The sequence below is a fragment of the Cuculus canorus genome, chromosome 2 (assembly GCF_017976375.1).
Source record: "Cuculus canorus isolate bCucCan1 chromosome 2, bCucCan1.pri, whole genome shotgun sequence".
In the NCBI taxonomy this organism is placed as follows: domain Eukaryota; kingdom Metazoa; phylum Chordata; class Aves; order Cuculiformes; family Cuculidae; genus Cuculus; species Cuculus canorus.
This window is the reverse complement of record NC_071402.1, coordinates 115609998-115629402: the sequence shown is the minus strand read 5'-3', so window position 1 is coordinate 115629402 and position 19405 is coordinate 115609998. Positions and strand designations below refer to the sequence as shown.

The following is a 19405-nucleotide window of genomic DNA, read 5'->3' as shown; positions in this document are numbered from 1 at the left end:
GAATGAGGGGAAGGTTATGTTTCACTAATGTAAAAAAGTGACCAGTTCCAGGCAGCATACAGTTAACAAAAAAACCCCAAAAGTTTGTGCCATCTCATCTCCTTTACCACCGTTTGTGTATATTTTCTCTCATCATCACAATTCTTGATTGGAGTGTCAGCTTCATAAGTTCTGCACTGCTACGCGAGAAGGTATTATTGCTGTTCTAAGAAGCCTACATTCCATGAGAAAAAAAACCAGAATCTACCATCATCTACCTTTTTTTTTTTTGGTTGTTGTTGCGTAATCCCTTCATCCAGTAATTTTTTGATCAAAACCTTGCAGGTGGTACATGCCAAACAGCCTTTTTACAGAGATTTAATGAGGAGTTGTTTGTGAGGTAACTATATTGGGAAGGATTTTCCATGTGTGAGGGAATATGCCTGGAAAGGCAAGACAACATGTGTGTGCTGGTTCCTGTTAGTCACTAGTGGAGCAATTATACTGGATTTGCAGTGTATTTTATTTTATCAGTCATGAAAAACTAAGTAGCCTTATTAGCCAGTGTTTCAGCTAAAGATCAAAATATCTTCAGACTGCCTCTCACACATGCTGTACGCTGTTATATTCTCTAATACATGGCATTTCTCTTTGAGTACACTTGAACTATGTTGTCAGCCTGTGGAAGTGTTGATACTGTAAAGTCCTAATCCAACAAACATATATATGTTTAGTATCATTCCTGTGCAGGACCTTACTTGTGAAGAAAAGCCTGCCATCTACCTAAGATTTTGTGTGATGTGGCTGAGGTTCATTATGTTTCTCTGACAATACAGGATCCTTCTTGGCAATTTATATGACCGTACTGCAACTGCAATAATACGAGGATATCAATATATAAAATATAAAAGAAAGTCAGAAGTGAAACTTTTTCATCATGCTGCCATCAAAATAAAAGAAATTACCTAGGGTCATCCACACGTTGATTTTATGTGGGTGCCTTTTCAAAAGAAATTTGGCCAACCTGCCTTAAGGGATGTTCATATCAAGAAAGAGCCAAGCGTATTCTTTTTTAAGAAATCCAAATATATAAATATATCAAAAAGTATCACATTTGTACAAACTGGCAGCCTGGCTAGGACTTTCAGTATGCAGATTTGACCTGGACTGCAGACAGAAGTGCTGTTGCTGTCCTTCACCTTAAGCTTTTCCAGAAGTTTGGTCTAGTGTTAAAACACATGTAAGTTTCCAAGTACTGGTGGAATGCTCTCATTAGTGCTTATGCTGGCTTACATATTGCAAAATTATTGCATTGAGTTAATGGCACACTTTAGGTTCTTCAGCATTATTTGGGTTGGATTTCACACTAGTGAGCTGATGACTTGTGATGCAACAGAGGGCTTGCAATTTCTATATGCATGCTGTGTGCACAGTGGAGGGGTAAGTTCAATCTTGATAGATTTGTACTATAAAAATAAAAAGTTTACTTGCTGGAAAGTGGAGGGCCAGTTTTCTTAATCTTGTCTGCTTCAACTATGATGACAAATACTGGAAGGGAAAAAAAGTAAAACAAAACCCCTGATATTCTTTATTTTTATTATAATTTAAACAACATGAGTAAATTGAAATCTGTAAGCAAAGCAATAAGTGAGGAGGCTCTAATAAAGTTGTTCAAGCTACAACCTACTTCGGTTGTTGAATCAAACTGAATAAAGCAGGCTGCTTTGATGAGTTTTTAGCTTCCACTAACATAATTGGCAGTGACATCTTCTTTTGCTTTAATGGCGATGAATGGTGATGGTCTTTGGTGGGCTGAAAGTTTCATAATCAGCTGAAAGTTGGAAAGAAAAAAATTGGTCAGTACTATGAATAGGAGAATTGCTCAACCAAGTACTACCCTCAGTTCAGCTGCTGAAATCTCATCAATTTCAGCAGGTTCTGATTATAAAAAAGTTTCTCCCTGACCTGAGCAGAAGAGCAACTCAAAATCTGTGATCAGGTTCTCAAAGGTTCCATGACTAATGGTGATAAAAGATCTTAAAAAAGCCCAGCCAAGCAACTCAACCACTCTAAAGGCATTTACCGGCTATTTCCAGGGGACAAATATTTATAGTATGAACTATCGTTTCCCTGTGAGAGGTACAGTCAGTGGACCAGGTTCTGTCTTTGGGCTTAGGGGGTAACTTAGAAAGGGAGCTTTACCAGGATCACAGCTTTAAAATTTGGACTGTGTAGTGGGAGGCAGAGAGAAGACATAATGCACCCAAGAAAAAACTGCTCAGCGTCTTTGCTACTGTAGCCCCTAGATGCTGTAGTAGCTTTTAAATCTCACATCTCAAATCTTCAGGGAAGTGAGGCTGATAGACCTGCTGGTGTATTACTAAACTCTGCTCTTTAATGGCAGTGCTGGAAGCCACTCATCTCCAATACACCAGGAATCTCTGCATAGCAGCATTTTGGGCGTTCTTCCTCTTTGGCTGCATCTCCAAATGTCACCATCTACCACTCAGCCACAGGAAACATGAGAACCATCCCAGTCCTCCTGATTCCAGCAGCCTCAGAACCCCTTCCCAGGGAGCATGTGTTCTCCATCCATTGAAAGGCACACTTCCTTTAAATGACATGTACCTGCTTTGTTCTCCATCCAGAAGGCAGTGATATGCAGCAATGTCTTTCTCCAGTTGTTGTTTGCTGGTCAACAGGTTTTCACGATCCCGCTGCTGCTGCTCGGTTTCTACTTTGATTTCTCCCATTTCTGCCTCCAGCTTGGAAATGACGGAGCCTAGATTCTGCAGTTCGATGTCATGCCAGTGCTTGGCATCGTATAAAGAGTTCTCCAGACCCCTCTTCTGTAAGGGCAGAACAGCAGACATTAAACCAGTCAGTTTTCATATGCTTAATAGTGATTTTTATTCAGGTTTGGCCAATATCTCTATTGAATATGCTTAAGTGGAGATGTAATAGTTTGAGAATTTCTTTCTTTAGATACTTAGAAAAATGTGTCTTATCATTGCAAATGTTGAACTGCTTTGCTTACAAGATGCAAAAATTTTTCACATTGTCAAGTACTATCCACCCAGAAATCTCAGAGAAATTATCATTGAGTATGAAGGCAGTGAAGATTGAAATTTGGGGCCCAGGTGTCAAATGTGGTACACTTGGTGCATCACATCAATCACGAAGAGCCTAGAAATGTCTGAAACCTCTGCAAACAGTATCCACTGCAAAACGAGATTTATTCTTAAGCCTGCATCCCAAGACAGAATTGTTTTCCTCATAAGGCTTGTTGAATTCACATAGAAGGTACCCATTGAAAACCCAACATTACTTACCAAGGTTCTCAAAGATTCGGTTTCTGCTTGCAAGCTCTGTATTTTGCAAGCAGTTTCATGGAACTCAGCTCTGAGGGTCTCCACTAGTTCTTCCTCCTGGGTTCGCATGGCAGCCGTTGCTTCAGTCTGTTGCTGGCAAAAGATTGTGACTGTCATCACAGCCTGCTCAAATTATGGTTTAATTTCCTTGCATGCCAAACTGACAGTTAATATTTTCACAGTTTTTGGCAATTCTGACTTTCAGTGTTTTTCCTGTATGTTAAATCCATCAGTTGAACAATTCTGGATACTTCTTAGTGTCAGAATTATCATATTTTGTATGCATTTACTGTAAAATGGCTTATATGTATAAGTGTTTACAGTTTATCTATGTCAACAAAAGCTGTTCAACATACATAGTACATTTAAAATGACCTGCAAAAATAAAACATTGATGTAATTCTTCATTTTGTAGGTACACTATAGTATTTTTTTTAAAGTTGTGTTTTCACTTAGTCTGTTGGCTTTCAGAAGAATTCAGACCTTGATTTTTCATACAGGATTCTATGACTGAGAGAGCAAGTCATATCACAGAGGTCAGAAAAATAATTTCTGTTAATTGAATTAAGATATTCTTATGCAATTTCGTGCTCTTGTTGCTTGTGGGGTTTCATAAGTGTTTAGTTTATGTTCCCTGAAAATGGGTGAAGGAAAACGTACCTTAGTAAAAATAAAATTTCTATACTGTAATGAGAGCTGAGGTCAAGGTTTTCAACGCAGAGCTCTAGGCTTTCTAGCAAATACAATTCTGCAGTCAAAATCTACATTTCTTCTGGGTGATGTCAAGGTTAAACTACGCAAAATACTTCCATTCATTCAAAATTCATCTTTACCCTGTCCTGCTTATGCGTGCTTTTATTTAAAAAGTAAAATTGTTAAAAAATCTGGGACCATGCACCAGGAATACTTTTTCTATGTTTTATTGGTACCATCATAGGAACCCCACACCTTGGTCATTGTGAATGAAATAATCTCACGTGCATAAGGTCATTTAAGTACCAGTTAAGTCTCAAACAGAATTTAGGGTTTTTGAACCTTTGTTGCAGAGGGCTGAATTTCCATCTGAACACCAGAACTGTCATTTCCAGCAAATTGCACAGAGCCTGTATTTTCCAGGAATACTTCACAGGGACTTATGCTTCAGAAAGACTTAATTCCATTTCACTAGTCTTGGTGAACTCAGCTTAGCGATCATGGACCTGCCACTCTGGCCACACTCATTTGTGTCTCCCGCACTCCGGGCTCATGTATTTTTTTCGCTATGTCACTGAATTCCTTTGGTCTGTACAAACTAAAAAATCAAGCCTGCACAAACTAATCTTATGAAAACTTTGCTTAGTAACAGTCTGGCCTGCTCACATACTTGATGGGATCTCTGGGATAAACACGTTTGGTTGGCTTCTTCTAAATTACGTAGAACCTTTAGTATCACTGTTGTCACAGGATTTTTCTTCTTTAATTTGAAAATAAACACTACCCAGAGCTTGCATATATCTTTGCAAATGTATTTCTTGCTTTTCTTCTTGCAGTCTGGCTTCACCGTCCTCTCCTCTCACAGCAGCTCTGTACTATGGAACAGAGGGGGCTATGTTTTTGCTAAATATTTCTATAGCACGGCTGTATTAGGATTTGTTGTGCCATGATCTGCTATAATAGCCAACTCAGAATGAGACGGCTTCTAAAATACAGGGTTGTGTACTGAACTTCATGCTTAATCTCTGAAAAAATACTTATTTCAGCCAGATACTTTGGAAAAATGAGCGAACCTTCATTACAGAGAAACAGCTGCGTTAAAAGGTTATTTCAGTCTCAGTATCAGGAAAGGAGAGACCTTTTAAAGGGAATGAATGGCTATTATTATCACTTTTCATTTCGAAGTTAGTATCCAATTTTCTCACCACTGCCAAAGGAAACAATTTCAAGGAGAAACCCACAAGGCATTTGCAGCTGTATAATTAGTGCAGAGTAACGTATTTTGCCCTTTTGTTTTATAGTCCTCTGTAAATTGAAGTGTAATGACTGGCTTATCTGACACAGAAGGTATGGACTGGTTAAGTTTGTTTTTCTCAGTCAACATTTCAGAACCCTTAGAAGTCTCCCGCAGATACCTGTGATATCTGCAGGGTCACTTCCAACATTACTTATCTGTGCATCCCTAATATTTATGAGTGTATTTTCCAATGGACTCGGACCAAAATCCTTTAGATTTTTACCATCTTTTTCGTTTCAAGAAAAAAACCCCACACATTCAACCATCAAAGTTCCTGTGGAGTATTAGACAGATTTTGTGTTTGTTTCAAATTAATGAAATTAACATTTAATGTTGGAGTGGGTTACAGAGCGTTTACCTTGGTACGGAGCAGGGCACCTGTCTCAGCACGATTCTTTTCAATGTCTCTCTCCCAATGGATTCTGATTTTTTCCAGTATGTCATCGAGCCCACTTCCCAGGGGAACATCAAGTTCTTCCAGTTGAGATCCAGCAAGCTGCTTGTATAACACCTTCACGTCCTTGAACACAACGACATGAAAGAAAATGAACTGGACAATGGAATGGGGGCTTGAGGAAGAACCCTGTTGGTTCCACAAACAGAGAGAGTAATTATATTTGGTCCTGAAAAGTGTCTCTACGTGAATGATTCAGTGAACTGGAGGGCTTCTTTTGCAGATGTGGATTTGCCTTGCTTCTGCAAAGGGGGGATGTTGCTGGAGTTGCCTTTAATGGAAGGAGACTGAAGCCCTGCACTAGGGCACAGTCTGCAGCAGCCCTCTTGCAGTGGCAAGTTTCTCCAGCAGTCAGAGCTTGACATACACACATCCTGCACACCTAGGACCACAACTGTATTGTGCTATGATGCCATGGATCTACTAGGAGATATAACGAGTTGTGGAAAACAGCCAGAACTCTACAGCCTTGCAGCTTGTGTGAGCCACCTGTGTGCTTTTATGCATGTACAAGTTAGATGAAAAGCACTCTCCTTTGCTGTGACAGCATTTGGTTCTTTCTTTACGTACGAGCACTTCAAAAACATGTAGACAGGAGAGAATTAGTATGTCTAGGATTGCATGTGTAAAGGTAGTACATCAGTCGTAAACTGTGTTCAGGAACAGAAGAATAAATGAAATTTGCACACGTATCTGAACCGTCTGGTACCACAATCCTTCTACTCCAATCTGTTTATAAGTGCTATTGAAATAAGGAAAAGAAAAAGTGACGTAAAAGCATCTGGGAATTATATTTGTAGGTAGTGGCCCCTGACAGTGACAGCACTGGAAAAAAAGGAATGGGCAAGTATATGCGAATTATGAACCTGCAAGAATGAAAACCTCAAAATGTGCCCACTCCGAGTGCACAAAAGCTTCAAAAGAACTTGACACGGATTTCCTGGTGGGGGCACTGGGGGCAAGAAAAGTTTGAATTAGCTGTGGACTGTCCTTGTAACTTATTTAGCTAATAAGCTGGAGTAATTGCAATAGTTGCTTTCAACCTTTATTCTGTGACTTCTCTTGAGCATCTTCCCCTGGTGCCACTCCCATGGGAAAAGCAGGTTTGTGCTTGGATGGTTCTGCAAATGCTCAGATATTCCTAACAGCTAATGAAAGAAGCATTCTTCCACCCTGCAAGGTCTCCTTACTCTCTAAATGCAGAGTGAGAGTAGCTGTTGGAAAACTGTTATTCTTGTTACGTTATGTATATGGTCAGAGAACAGCATCAGGCCCAACTTTTCTGCTTTAACAGCAATTGTTGTGATAGACAGATGTTTAAAGAGGATCTTGTGTATTTCTGTCAATGTTCCGTTTTCCCTCTTATCTAAAAGAACTTCCATCTTTCTCAACCATACGGTGGTGCTGAAGCCACTGATTATTTTCTGCAAAATGCCAGCCATGGGATTAGACTCATGAAATAAGGGGGCGTATGAAGCAACCTCATCTTGGCAAGACGTCTCCATATGCCTGCCAACATTGCTGAAATCCTGTGGCTGGAGAAATAATCTGTAAGAAATGTAAGGCAGGGTAGTGCCTCACTTCCCTGAGCCATCTCAGTTCAAGCTCTTTTACTTCTGAGTCATCAGTGCAACTGCTTGCTGTCCTTTATGTGGTACTAGTAGTAGCTCCATAATCGAGGCCCCATCAGTAAAGATGCTGACTTGGGTCAGCTCTGCTGAAGGGAATAACTCACCTTCATGCAACTACTGCTGCTGAATATCATGACCAAGCGGGGAAGATATCGAAAAATTGGGTAGTAATGGGCTTCCCTTCCAGCTGCCTGTCCCTGTGACTTGCTCCAGTGGTGTGTTGCTTAGGAGAGACTCAGTTTTGGGAACCAACCAGTTTGCTAAGTCAAGCAGAAATTTTTCAGAAGAACCCATCATTGGTCAGTGTTAATGCAACAGGACTGGAGCTTGTTCCCTGCATAGGCATTTCTCTTTGGTCTGGCTGAGAATCAGATCTCACTGTTGGGATGTCCACACATATGACTATGCAGCCCAGTGACCAACATGTAGTGTCTAGCAAGAAATGATAACATCTCTTCCATATCATATTTATCAGATGAGAAAGAGTCATAGAATCATAGACTCATGGAAGAGTTTGTGTTGGAAAGGACCTTAAAGATCATCCAGTTCCAACCCCCCTGCCATGGGCAGAGACACCTCCCGCTATGCCAGGCTGCCCAAGGCCCCATCCATCCTGGCCTTGAACACTTCCAGGGATGGGCATCTACAACTTCCCTGGGCAACCTGTGCCAGTGCCTCGCCACCCTCATGGTGAAGAGTCAAAACTAAAATGTAAGTAATTTCATCATGTCTCATCAGTTAATGCTTTAAGTTAATGGAGAAGAGAGAAATAGGAGCAGGTTTCATGAGAATCCCTCCACCCAGACGTGGCAGGTGGAGATTTCAGTGCTTGCTTTGCACTTCATGTATGAAACCAACTGAATGAAACAGGCACACATTGGCTTCGCAGTGTCCTGAGTCTGGACTTACTTCTTCATGGTTCTTTGACAGCAAAGTTAGTTCTTCTTTCATACTCTCTATCTGACTCTCCAGATCCATTTTAGTTAGATTTGCATCATCAATCACTTTATATAGGGAATTAATTTCATCTTCCACTGCCTTTCTGAATGGCTGCTCATTTTCATACCTGCAGAGAGAAAAAAAACCAAAAACAAAAACCCGACACCAAACAAACACTAATGCAGCACAGATCAGCAGGGAGAAAACTAAATTTTTTTTTTAAAAGAACACTGTGCTAATTAGATCATGTGTCCCAGACAGAGGCACAGAAACACAGAAGATATACTTTGCTCTCACCTTGTCTCGCTATACTTGAATTCAACTGCTTGAAGTACCCTGTCATTAACTCAGAGTGTAATAAAATAGATCAAGTTAGCAGTCTGCACTGTAGTGTTTATCAGCCTGATAGGATTCCTGAATAAGCACAGAGAGGTACATGGTCTTCTGCTCGGTCTGGCTTTTATATATGGTATGACTATGGGTGGCTTTATCTCTGTCTGCTTGGCTTTAAAATGAGAATAACTGCTTATTCATGTAAATAAAAACTTGTGTGCTTAAAGAAAACACACACACACCATATCAAGCATTACTTCTACTGACAGACACGCCAAGGGAATTCTGGTCTTTGTTCGAGAGCTGCAGCCCATCCTTAAGACCAAATCACAGTATTATCCTAACAGAGAGCAAATTTAAGTAGTTTGTTTGTCAACAAGAACTGCTGTTAAACCAAACATCTTGTTCCTAAACAATGGCTGCAGTGGCAGGGGCAATTGTGACCAGCAGTTGCTAGTCTACAATGCTGCATCACTCTTATTTGTACCTTTTCATTTTAGGCTTTCCATTGAAAATGTGGCTGGGTGGCATGACAAATCTCCTTGGGTAGGAAGCTTTTGTGTCAAACTCAGCCAGCCTGGGGACCTGGTGGCCAGCAAGGCTAGACAGGGAGCTGGAAGCTTAGATGGGAGCCAGCTTCGTAAACAAGTCCTGCACTCTGCCACTTGAGAGCCACCCTCGTTGTTATGGGTTCAACAGCTTGGGAAAGTGGCAGCTCATTCCAGTGAGAATTAGGAGCTTTTTCTATGCAGTGGGCCGTTTTGACACTGGTTTTGTTATGTCGACTGACTGTCCAAGGCAGCTGACATTTGTAAAAAGTATTTTTTTTAAAACTACTTAAAACATGGGTGTAGCTTGCTGGATGTTAAAACAAAAATAAGCAGGTCAGAGTTGTACCTCTCTGAAATAAAAGATGAACCTAAGATCATGTTTAACATGTTTTGATGCAATTAAATAAAATAAAATGAGAGAGAGAGGTGTGATAATTTAAGGGATGCTAAAAGTTATAGGAAATAAAAATCAATTAGTTTGAGTCACAGTTTGAGTGCCAGATCATGCAAAAAAAAGATGTTTGTAAACTACAGGTCCATTACCAATGAAAGCTAGAAGGATCACCAGGCCTCCTGCGTAAAACTTAAAAGAGTTTCATGCACTCATGTATGTGAATGTTAGGCTTTACAAATGGGAAGATGTCAAAAAAGTAGTTTGTCAGTATTTAAAATCTTCTTTTACTATTAATTTCTCTCAGTAAAGACAAGGAAAATCAGTGCAGCCCATTTCTGTTTTCTTATCTAATATTTCCACACTGATGTTTGTAGTGGTATAGTTTTTGCTCTTCAGCTGCGGTAGAATCCAACCCCCTGTGTGGTACTGCAAATTATAACTAATAATCATATGAATGTTTGCCTTTACAAAATGTCAACCCAAATTTCAGTGAATACTGGCCTCTCAGTAAGAGATCAATGTCTGTACATTAACGAATAGCTTAAGTAATTTTGATAGTGCACATTTTTGTTACTGTAATTCTTCAAAATCTTCCAAAATACTAGCATCATAATTGTTTTACTGTTAAAAAATCTGCGCGGGTCAGGTGGTTGCATATTCAACTTCAAAGAACAAGCCCATCCTACTCACTAGGTATTGCTCCCCTATAGATTAAGCATTTGCCAAGGCAAATTTTCAAAGAAAGCAGCCAGCTAGGTGCCACCACAAGACTACCTGTCTTTAAAATCTTCAGCACAGGCTTGAATGTTCTCGGTGTGCAGCATAAGACGAGCATTTTCAAGAACTGCTTCGCCCACCTAGAAGAAAGAGACAACAGAGCTCAAGCAATGAAGAGCTTCAGCTACATTAGCTACACGCACTGTACATATATCTCTGTAGACGTATAGCTCTGACGTATAGCTCTGATTCCAAAAATAATCCTCTGATTCCAAAAATAATCCGTTAGCCTAGGGCTGTTCAAGTGACTCATACCAGATAATTTAATCAATGAATTTTGTACACATAAATTCATGAATTCTCTGCCAAAAGGCTGTAATTTGTCATGAAACCGTTCATTGCTCCTAAGTGTTTTTCTTCGTGTGGAAACACATTTATTTCGATTGTCAGCTGGTCGCAAGGGGTAAAATTCACTACTGTGTGCTAGGTATGTTCATCATTTAAGTCCCACTTATATTATCTAGATAAAGTTTAAGTAGCACTTATGCAGTTCCTATTCTACTTCCCATATCAGCAGTCCTCTTCAGGGTTGTCCTCTTCGGTGAACCAAGGAATACTTGTTTCTCATGCTGCCTGCGAGCCATCCTCAGCTCCCAGAGTGTCGTTTTTCTTCTCTGATGGGATCCTGTAAGCTCTTGCGATAGATATGAGACCTGAGAAGCAGGCAGTCTTCAAAGATTATTACACTGAATGTGAAATGCTTTGGAAAGATTGTGCAAATAAGACTCTGGTATCTTTGCTATGCCTCTGGAGGCAGGGGGTATCTTTAATGCCCAGGAGGCACTTGAGGGGTAAATAAACCTGAAAGGCTTGTGACATAGCAACTTGTTGTGATTTAAGATGGTTATATAAAATGATTGAAAGATAAAAAAAGACCATTGCCTGCCCTGGAGTCACGGGTGCACTGAGCTATGCAGGTGACTGAAGACATGCTGAATTCGGTACCAGCATTAGAGTGATCATCTCTGCAAGTAACTGTCTGGAGGCTCCAGCCATCCTGTAGGTCTGTGTCACCACTCTGGAGGAGCTAAACTGTTTTTTTCTTTCCTCAGGAGTTACCTATGGAAGTTTGCAGTTGAAACTAAACCACCACATGAATAAGAACAGCTTTTTAAGTGGGCCAGGAGAATTCTTGAAGCAGGAATCTTTCTCTAGATAATTAAGTCTGCAACTAAATGAGATTGCAAATTCACTGGAGCACTCTGCTCCCCTGAGGTGAAACAGGCCATGCAATGCGGAGACATCAAGGCTTCGTCTGGACAAGTTATCTCAAGTACTGCAAGTGGGATCATTGCCTTAGCGTGGTCCTACCTGCACCTGGGCCTGCTGCTTGGTGACGGGGTGGAGGTGGACATGCAAAGCTGAAGCATTTCTATGTGGTACTTCACATTACTCCTTATGAAAAGTGGCTTATTGCTCCAAATGTCTTACATAACTTGGACAAACAAATGTGAAATATGTGAAAGACTCTGATAAGGATAGGGCTGGAGGAATAACCTATATCTCACATTCAGAAGTCCATAAGGGATCATGAAACTAAAACCGCTTTGCATCGTTTAAATCTTAGGAGGCGTGAGAATTAGAAAAGTGATTTACTTTCTTCTCACCTACTGTTAGGAACAAAAAAGGAAGGTGGCTGTAGCTGGAAGCCTGGGGCTAGAGCTCTGTTCCTACCAGCCAACCCTGCTGTGCAGCACACAAGTACAGAATATTATTATGTGCTCTCTTGCACACAGAACTGGCTTTTCTTCATTGTTCAACTCCTTCTTTCCTTCTTTCTGCTTTTTTGCAACCCTACTTTATTAGCACCACCTAACTCCCTAACCCCTAAGTTGTCCCTTCTGCATCATTACAGAGTGGCTGGGCAGAGCTGGGATTTTGAGAACATGCTGGTTTGCTGTCCTCAGGTCCCCTTGCACCAGGAGACCCAAGTTTCTCCCGAAAGATGGAGAAAAGGCCTTTAGTTTTTACATGGCAGCAGCATGGAGGTAGAGGCAGTTATTTGACCCAAGCACTGAATTTCTGGTTGGGTCTTTTTCCCTTCTTTTTTTTTTTCCCTCCAGAAGTTATTTTGTCTTCCAACTTATACATGTGTGAATTTTAACAGAAGCTTCTGTTTTTTTTTTCCTGACTCAAATCAGAAAGCAGAAACGTTGCCTATGATTTGCCCTGCTTTCTCTAAACAAGCCCATTTGCTTCTGGCAGTGAGCCCACATGGTTACAATATCTGACCTGAAGTCTGATGAAAATAAATGTCTTTGAAAGAATTAGGGACATCTCATGAGCAAAAGTGACATTAAATCATGTGAGCTGCACAGTGCCAATCAGATGTATGTTAATGGCTAAGTTTAGAGGCTGAAACTAGTCTAAAATGGCATTTGTGCTGCAATAAAAGCAAAAGCAGGGAAAACTGGTGATTCGCAGCTGCCTGGATTTCTGCCTTTATACAAACTGTTTTTTAGAAGTGGGTTTTGGTAGTAATCTTGTGGTTTTATTGAGGCATTTGAGGTGACTTCTTACCTGCCCCACAGTGGATGTCTTTACCAGAACCCTGCTACTACACTCCTGAGAACTTGGTCAACATCCCATTCCCCTCTTCATAGACCAGCGGATAATGTCCAGTGAGAAAGTCCAGGGCTTTCCAAAACTGCACACAAACCTGAACTGTGCTGTGTAAGTGAAAACGGTATTAAAAAGTCTAGTGTTTGGAAGTCTTCAGGGATGAGTGTTGTAGCGAGAGCCTGCAGGCATTAGCCTTTCAGTTCTCTTGGAAACAAGTTGTGTTCCTTTAAATCTGACAGCAAACCTGGAGGACAAATAATTACATGGTAGTTCCTATGTAGAAACCAGGTTTCCTGAAAAATTCTCTCTGATTTGTGTGAGCTGTGAAAGTCCTGTTCTAGGCTTCAGAAGAAGAGATGTAAGACTTCCATCTAGCGGCTCTTTTGTTTGATTTAATTCTCCTAATAATCAACAGCTGGCTGCAAACACGCAGCATTAGTGAGACGGATTCATAGCCACTTTGCTGACACACGTATTAAAATGCATGATGCAGCAGTTTAGGAAACACTCTTCTTTGTGTCCACTGGAAACGAGAGGACTTGCAGTGCTGCAGACATTTAGACATTGCCTCCTTCATTTGTAAAGCAGAAGGCAACACTGTCTTGCCTCACTGGGCTTCTGGGAGGCTTAGGTCACTGATGCTCGTGTGGCATTTAAACAGCCAAAATAGGATGTGTTAGAAAAATGCAGATATTATGACTAATAATAGCACCTGTAAGTCACATACTGTCTTTCAACACTTGCATCTGTGATGCACGTACACCTTCTGAACGTGATTTTTTTCCCAGCTTTTGAGTTAACACTGAATATTTGTGGTATAAATCATCGTAACTAGAAAGTGGCAATAAATTTCTTTGGTTTCACTGTGATTTTATGGGCATGAAAATGCAATTTTAATTTTTAGAAAAAAACCTTATCAAATTCTTTATCAACGTACTGGCCCACTAATTGGGTTACATCTGGCAACAAGGAAAACCAGCTGGGAGTTTGCAGACTTCATCCTTGATAAAGTGCAACGTGATACAGACACTTATGGGGAGAATTTATTCCTGGTGACTGACAGCTTTTGATTTTTAACAGAGATCTGACCAAGTTTGGCATTGCAAGATTTACTATGCCTTTCAAATTTTTAGCTATGCTTTATCAATAGCTTTGTATAGTTTTGCTGCTCTTCCAAATGCCTAAATCCTTTCTGAAAGCTGCTAAATTTGTTGCCTCAGGTGTGACCTGCAATAACGAATCTCATGTTTTAATTATTCATGTAATGGAAAATTATCTGGCTTTTAAGTTCAGTCCAGTTAAAGCAAATGATGCCTCCACAAAGAAAGATCAGAAGATGCTAACCTAGTCTTTCCTTCCATATACAGAAAGAAATGGTTGATATCAGCCTATTGCCTCCATCACATTTTAATTCACAGCTAAATCAGTTTAAAAGCGTGCAACCCAGTGCCTGTTGCTCAGATGCCAAGCAGTAAACTGGTAACGGTTTTGGCCATGTTTTCCATGTTGAACGTGCTTCTCACAGCCTGAAGGAGTAAAACTCAAAGGTAGCAAGAGTGGCATTTGTTGCTTCACCTTGGGAAAGGTAGTGCCTGGAGAGAAGCTAGGAAGGTTGATGGGTCCTTCGCTGATTCCTGCTGCATCCAGGAAAATGTCTTCGTTTATATATCAAGCATATTATAAGTAAACAGGACTACATCAACAAATGCCTGGTTCTCAAAGCAGTAGTTACCTTCTAAAGAAACGATCTGTAAATACTGTAATCTTGCCTAAGCACAAGGAGAAAACCTTATTCCCCACCTCACAGCTGTATGTGAAGGTAGTCCAAGGTTACGCTGTTGGAGGTAGCTGAAAGGACGTAATTAAAACTAATTTATTGCCACTCTCTCTATGGCAATTGACCAAGCTCTGTGCCATTTTGTGGGAGTTTGTTGTGGCAGAATGCTATTTCACCAATTTACAGAGACTTAATCATGCACTGTTTTGCATTAGAATGTGTTATAGATTATACTCAGCGGCTTTTGTGGCCCCCTGGCAAATAAGCTACTGTGTGCAAGCCCAAATGCGGCAATTCCTTGGGCTGTCAGTCCTGTATATACTCTTGTGATCTGAACTACAGTACATGCTACCTCACAGGCAAAATAAATCTCTGTGTCTCCCACACAGCTGTAATTGAACAGTCACGGAGTCTGAGCTACCCTCTGCTCTCCATAAACTCTCTGAGATTTTGTCAAGTGTTCACTTTTCCCAGGTGTCACCCTGCTCCCTGGGAAGGGATTACCATTTCAAACAGAAATGTGTCTGTTCTGCAGAAGAGACACATTTGATTAGAGGTAGAATTTTACACAAGAAGACTGGGATGAAGCCTGGAGAAAAGGAGTGTGCCTGGGCTAAAGTGAGATGAATTTGTATCTCTGTCACATGAATTCCTCTCAGCATGGCTTTCTCATTGCCCTTGTTTCCTGAAAAAAATCCACCCACTTTGTGCCTGTCCCAATTAGTGTGTGTCCACCTGCTCTGCTAAAAAAAACCCAGCTGCCCAGGCAGATAATTAATTATGTGAGCTGGAGAGAGGCTTCTCATCGTTCAGCTCCTGTCAGGGAGACCCTGCTGCACTAACAGCTCTGCCAATGGCAATGAAACACAAGTGTTTTTTCCCCTGAGGGATGCTCCACTCATACCCTCCGAATCACTCATCGCCACATTTTTCCCCCTAACTCTGCATTTGGGAGGAATGCTGGCATCCAGTTGTTTCTGCTGGGGGGAAAGCTGCCTGATATGTGGGATGCCAGAGCCCATCGTAGGATGGGCAAGAGGGAAAGGGGACCTCTGGTCTGCTGGAGTCTCTCCTACCTCACGGCAGAGATAAACCCACCACATTTCTGATTTTGAGACCAAGAGAGTCCTACATGGCTGCATCCTCATATTCTCACTATCAGGGCAGGAGGCTCCTGTATAGACAACCCCCCTGCCACAATTGTGTATTTTTCTTTGCTTCCTCTTATTCAAAATCTGTTCCTATTGTAGGCGTTGAGGTTAAAACAGGTGGTGGCTCAAGTGGTTTTCCACCCCAGGACTTTCACAGCTGCTTCATGTGAATGGCACGGAGGGGTTTACGACTGCCGAGCTGAAAGCATGGGGCTGGCTGGGAATCAAAATGAATCCTCAGATTTTTCAGGAAGCTGAAAAGAGGATATATCACATTAAGCCAGAGGTGGGACAGCTACAGAAGAATCTAAATATATTTACAAATAATACATCTAGAAATGTATCTGCCAGGTATCTCTCATTTCTGTTACACCGTGCTCCTGAACACCTTTTACTTTTTCTGCTGGGATGCATCATGGCAGGAGGTTACTGATTTCCTATGATTCCAGCTGTTTCTGCAGCAGCTGATTTTGATTTTTTTTTTTAATAAATGTGACAGTTTCGGTGTTGATGCTGGCATACTTTACCAATTAGCTCCAGGATGAAAAATTTAATTGGTATTTGGGCTGGAAAAGATCCTACTTTCATTTTTTGTTAGATGCTTAATATATAAAAGCAAAGAACCCTGTTAGTTAGAATTGTACATAACAGCTCGGACTATACCTGAGAAAGTCAAACTGAAAACTTGATGTATTTTCTAATTCATTTTAATGGTAAAACAGATAGACTTATTTTCTATGATACTTGCAAAAGCTGTTACTACACAGCTTTATTTTTCTTATATGTATACGCAGAGCCTGATGTTCAAGCTAGGATTCATTATGAGCTGCTCTTATTTACTCATAGGAAAGGGAATTAGCAACAATTGGCAAGATGACAATATAAAGAAAGCTTAAAAGAAAAGCAATTTGGATGAAAAATTATTACATTATTAGGTTAATCTGCACTACGACGTGTAGGTTTCATATAAAGAAAAATTGAACACTGCTTCCTAAGTACACACAGTCCTACTTTTTTGGTCTCAACTGTGAGCCCTGATAGGCTTTATAGGAGAGGCCTACAGCTGCAAAATGGTACACTCGTCTGGAAAACATGGGATGGTGGCTGCAAAGTATTAACCCCTGATCTCAAATCAAAGTCCCTAAATAACTCAGCGACATAATGTGCTCAAGGGTATTGCTTTTCTTAAGTGCTCCAGATTTAGAGCACCCATCACCTTCAGCAGCCAGTCAGTTCAGGATGCTTTATGGAATTAGCTGCAGCAATGTCATTTACCAATAAAATAAAGTTAACAACGTTAAAAGTCTGTGCGAAACTGATAATTTCTGCTGACATGATCTTTGTACAGGAGTTTATACCGCCACATTCAGTGTTCAGATGACAATGATGGTGTTCTGCGTGGACGCCCGCCCTAAAAATGCAGTGCACTGTAATAACGTACCCTTTTTCCTATGCCAGAGGTAAACCTCCAGCCAGCCCAAGGTAAAACACAGAATCATCTCAGTGACCTTAAAGTTGGGTTTCAGTCTTTCTGAGGACCTGCCGATGGCACTTTTTGTGTCTGCACAAGCACTGCCAGGAAGAGATGTGCAAGATGCCAGGCTCCATCCGCTCCCGCTGACTGGGAGTTGAGAAAATGGGACTTGTGAGGTACACTGAGACCTCAGGGATCAGAGCCCCTTGTTCCCTGCAAGCAGCATAGCAACCTGCAGAATTAACTGTTTCTTCTCCATGAGGGCAGAGAAAGCATTATTTCTCACCTCCCCCATCCAACTAAACACTTTCCTGGAAAACCTGCAGTCTCTGCTGTATGGAGAAGATGGGAGGAATGGATGGCAGGGCGGAGACAAATGGAAAAGAAGAAGTTACTCATGTCTAGCCATGTAATTATTATTTTTTAATAAATGGAGCTTTTGAAAATGTGATTAAGCAAACAAGAGAATAAAGTAAAAACCTGAATTGCTAATTTAAAAAAAATCCAAAATGCTTGTAATGATATCATGTTGAGGGACAAACTAATTTAGTCCTAGCAGTTTTATTCTAATGATTTTGATGCTCAGTGTAATAACCACAGCTAAGAAAAAAACCAACAGAACAACCCAACAATAAAAAAATATCACCCATTTTAATCAGCCCAGAGTATCGCGCTTTGGGTGCATTTCAATCGTCCCCATGTGCAGGACGCCTGAGGCAATTCTCCTGCTTAATAGGCATTTTCCACAGCACACTGTGAAATGATAATGCTAATTATCATGAAGATAGATTTAAAGCCCTCTGTCTAGGGCACTGTGCCTTGAAAGCAGGCAGCATTCATCATGAGCATCAACCCTTGCTGCTTTGGGTTGCTAATGACTCATGAAGCTCCCCTTGTCTCCCCACAGCCAACAACTTTCCAACACTCACCTGATGGTAAATTGCCTCCCAGTTCTCCCGCAGAGCTCCCCAGCTGCCCACGCTGGCCGCTTTCTTGTCCAGGTACACTCTGATGTGTTCCTCCAGCTCCTGGTTGACTTGCTCAAGAGCTCGCACCTTCTCGATGTACTCCACCAAGCAGCCATTCAGGCTCTCATAGGAGAGACCTCTGCCCTTCTCCAGCCCTGGGGCCAGGGGTACAGCAGCGGAGGAGCTGCGCAGACCCTGGAGGAAGACGCTGCTGATGCCCAGGGCTCTGCGGGACACTCGGGTGCCCAAGCTGCTCACACCACCAGTGGGGACGGTGCCCACATAGACACCAGGCGGTCTGGACAAGCTCCCTCCACCCCCAACGCTGACCCGGCGGCCAGGTGGCCCCGAGCTCTCAGCCGTGGAGGAAGAGGGCTGCTGCCCCAAGAAGGATGACCGGCGCCTTGGCAAGGGCATGATGCCACTCCAGCCCGCCGAGCGCCACCGCTCAGCCCGGCCACCTCACCCCGCACTGGCGGGAGGGATGTGCCGAGCCCAGCAGGTTGGGTTCATGTGGGGTTTCAGCTTTGTGCGACAGCTTTCTGGAAGGGGGGCTTTGTGCTGCCCGGGAGCGCCCGTCACATTGTCCGTGCGGCCGCTGGGTCAGCAATCCCATTTCAGGGGAAATCTCCCTGCTGCTGCTGCTGCAAATGTGGCAGATGAAAAGCACAATGGTGTTTACAGGGACAGTAGGACAGGGATTCAGTATAATGTACGTGTTAAAATACCAGCTGTGTTTTCTACTCTGACACTCAGTACACAGATGAGTTCCTACCCACAGGTATCTAGACATACATCACAAACACATCAGCTGCTCACATCCTTCCTTCCTCCAGACGGTCTCTCCTGCAGCAAGACATTACCTGAAGTTAGCAAAACCCTAAGTTTTGAGGAGCCTGGGGGGCAGAGGCTGAAGCAAGTCAAGCCAGCCTTTCGTTGCTGCAGAGCCTCGAATGCTCTCTCGGCCCCACTGCAGCTTCTGGATTTCTCTGCGCTTTGGCGTCACCACACGACCAAGGCACATTGTCCCATACCCAGCAGATTTTAACGAGGG

The 19405-nt window shown here is 41.9% G+C and overlaps 1 protein-coding gene across 1 annotated transcript; it reads right to left on the bottom strand.

The window, feature by feature from the left end:
- Positions 1-1718: 1718 nt before the first annotated feature.
- BFSP2 (beaded filament structural protein 2) lies at positions 1719-18768 on the bottom strand. Its single transcript, XM_009570398.2, has 7 exons — positions 18313-18768; positions 10417-10499; positions 8335-8491; positions 5699-5860; positions 3312-3443; positions 2608-2828; positions 1719-1810 (listed from the first exon to the last, which is right to left on the bottom strand). The coding sequence occupies exons 1-7, from the start codon at positions 18766-18768 to the stop codon at positions 1807-1809; spliced, it is 1215 nt and encodes a 404-aa protein (XP_009568693.1). The 3' UTR covers positions 1719-1806.
- Positions 18769-19405: the final 637 nt, after the last annotated feature.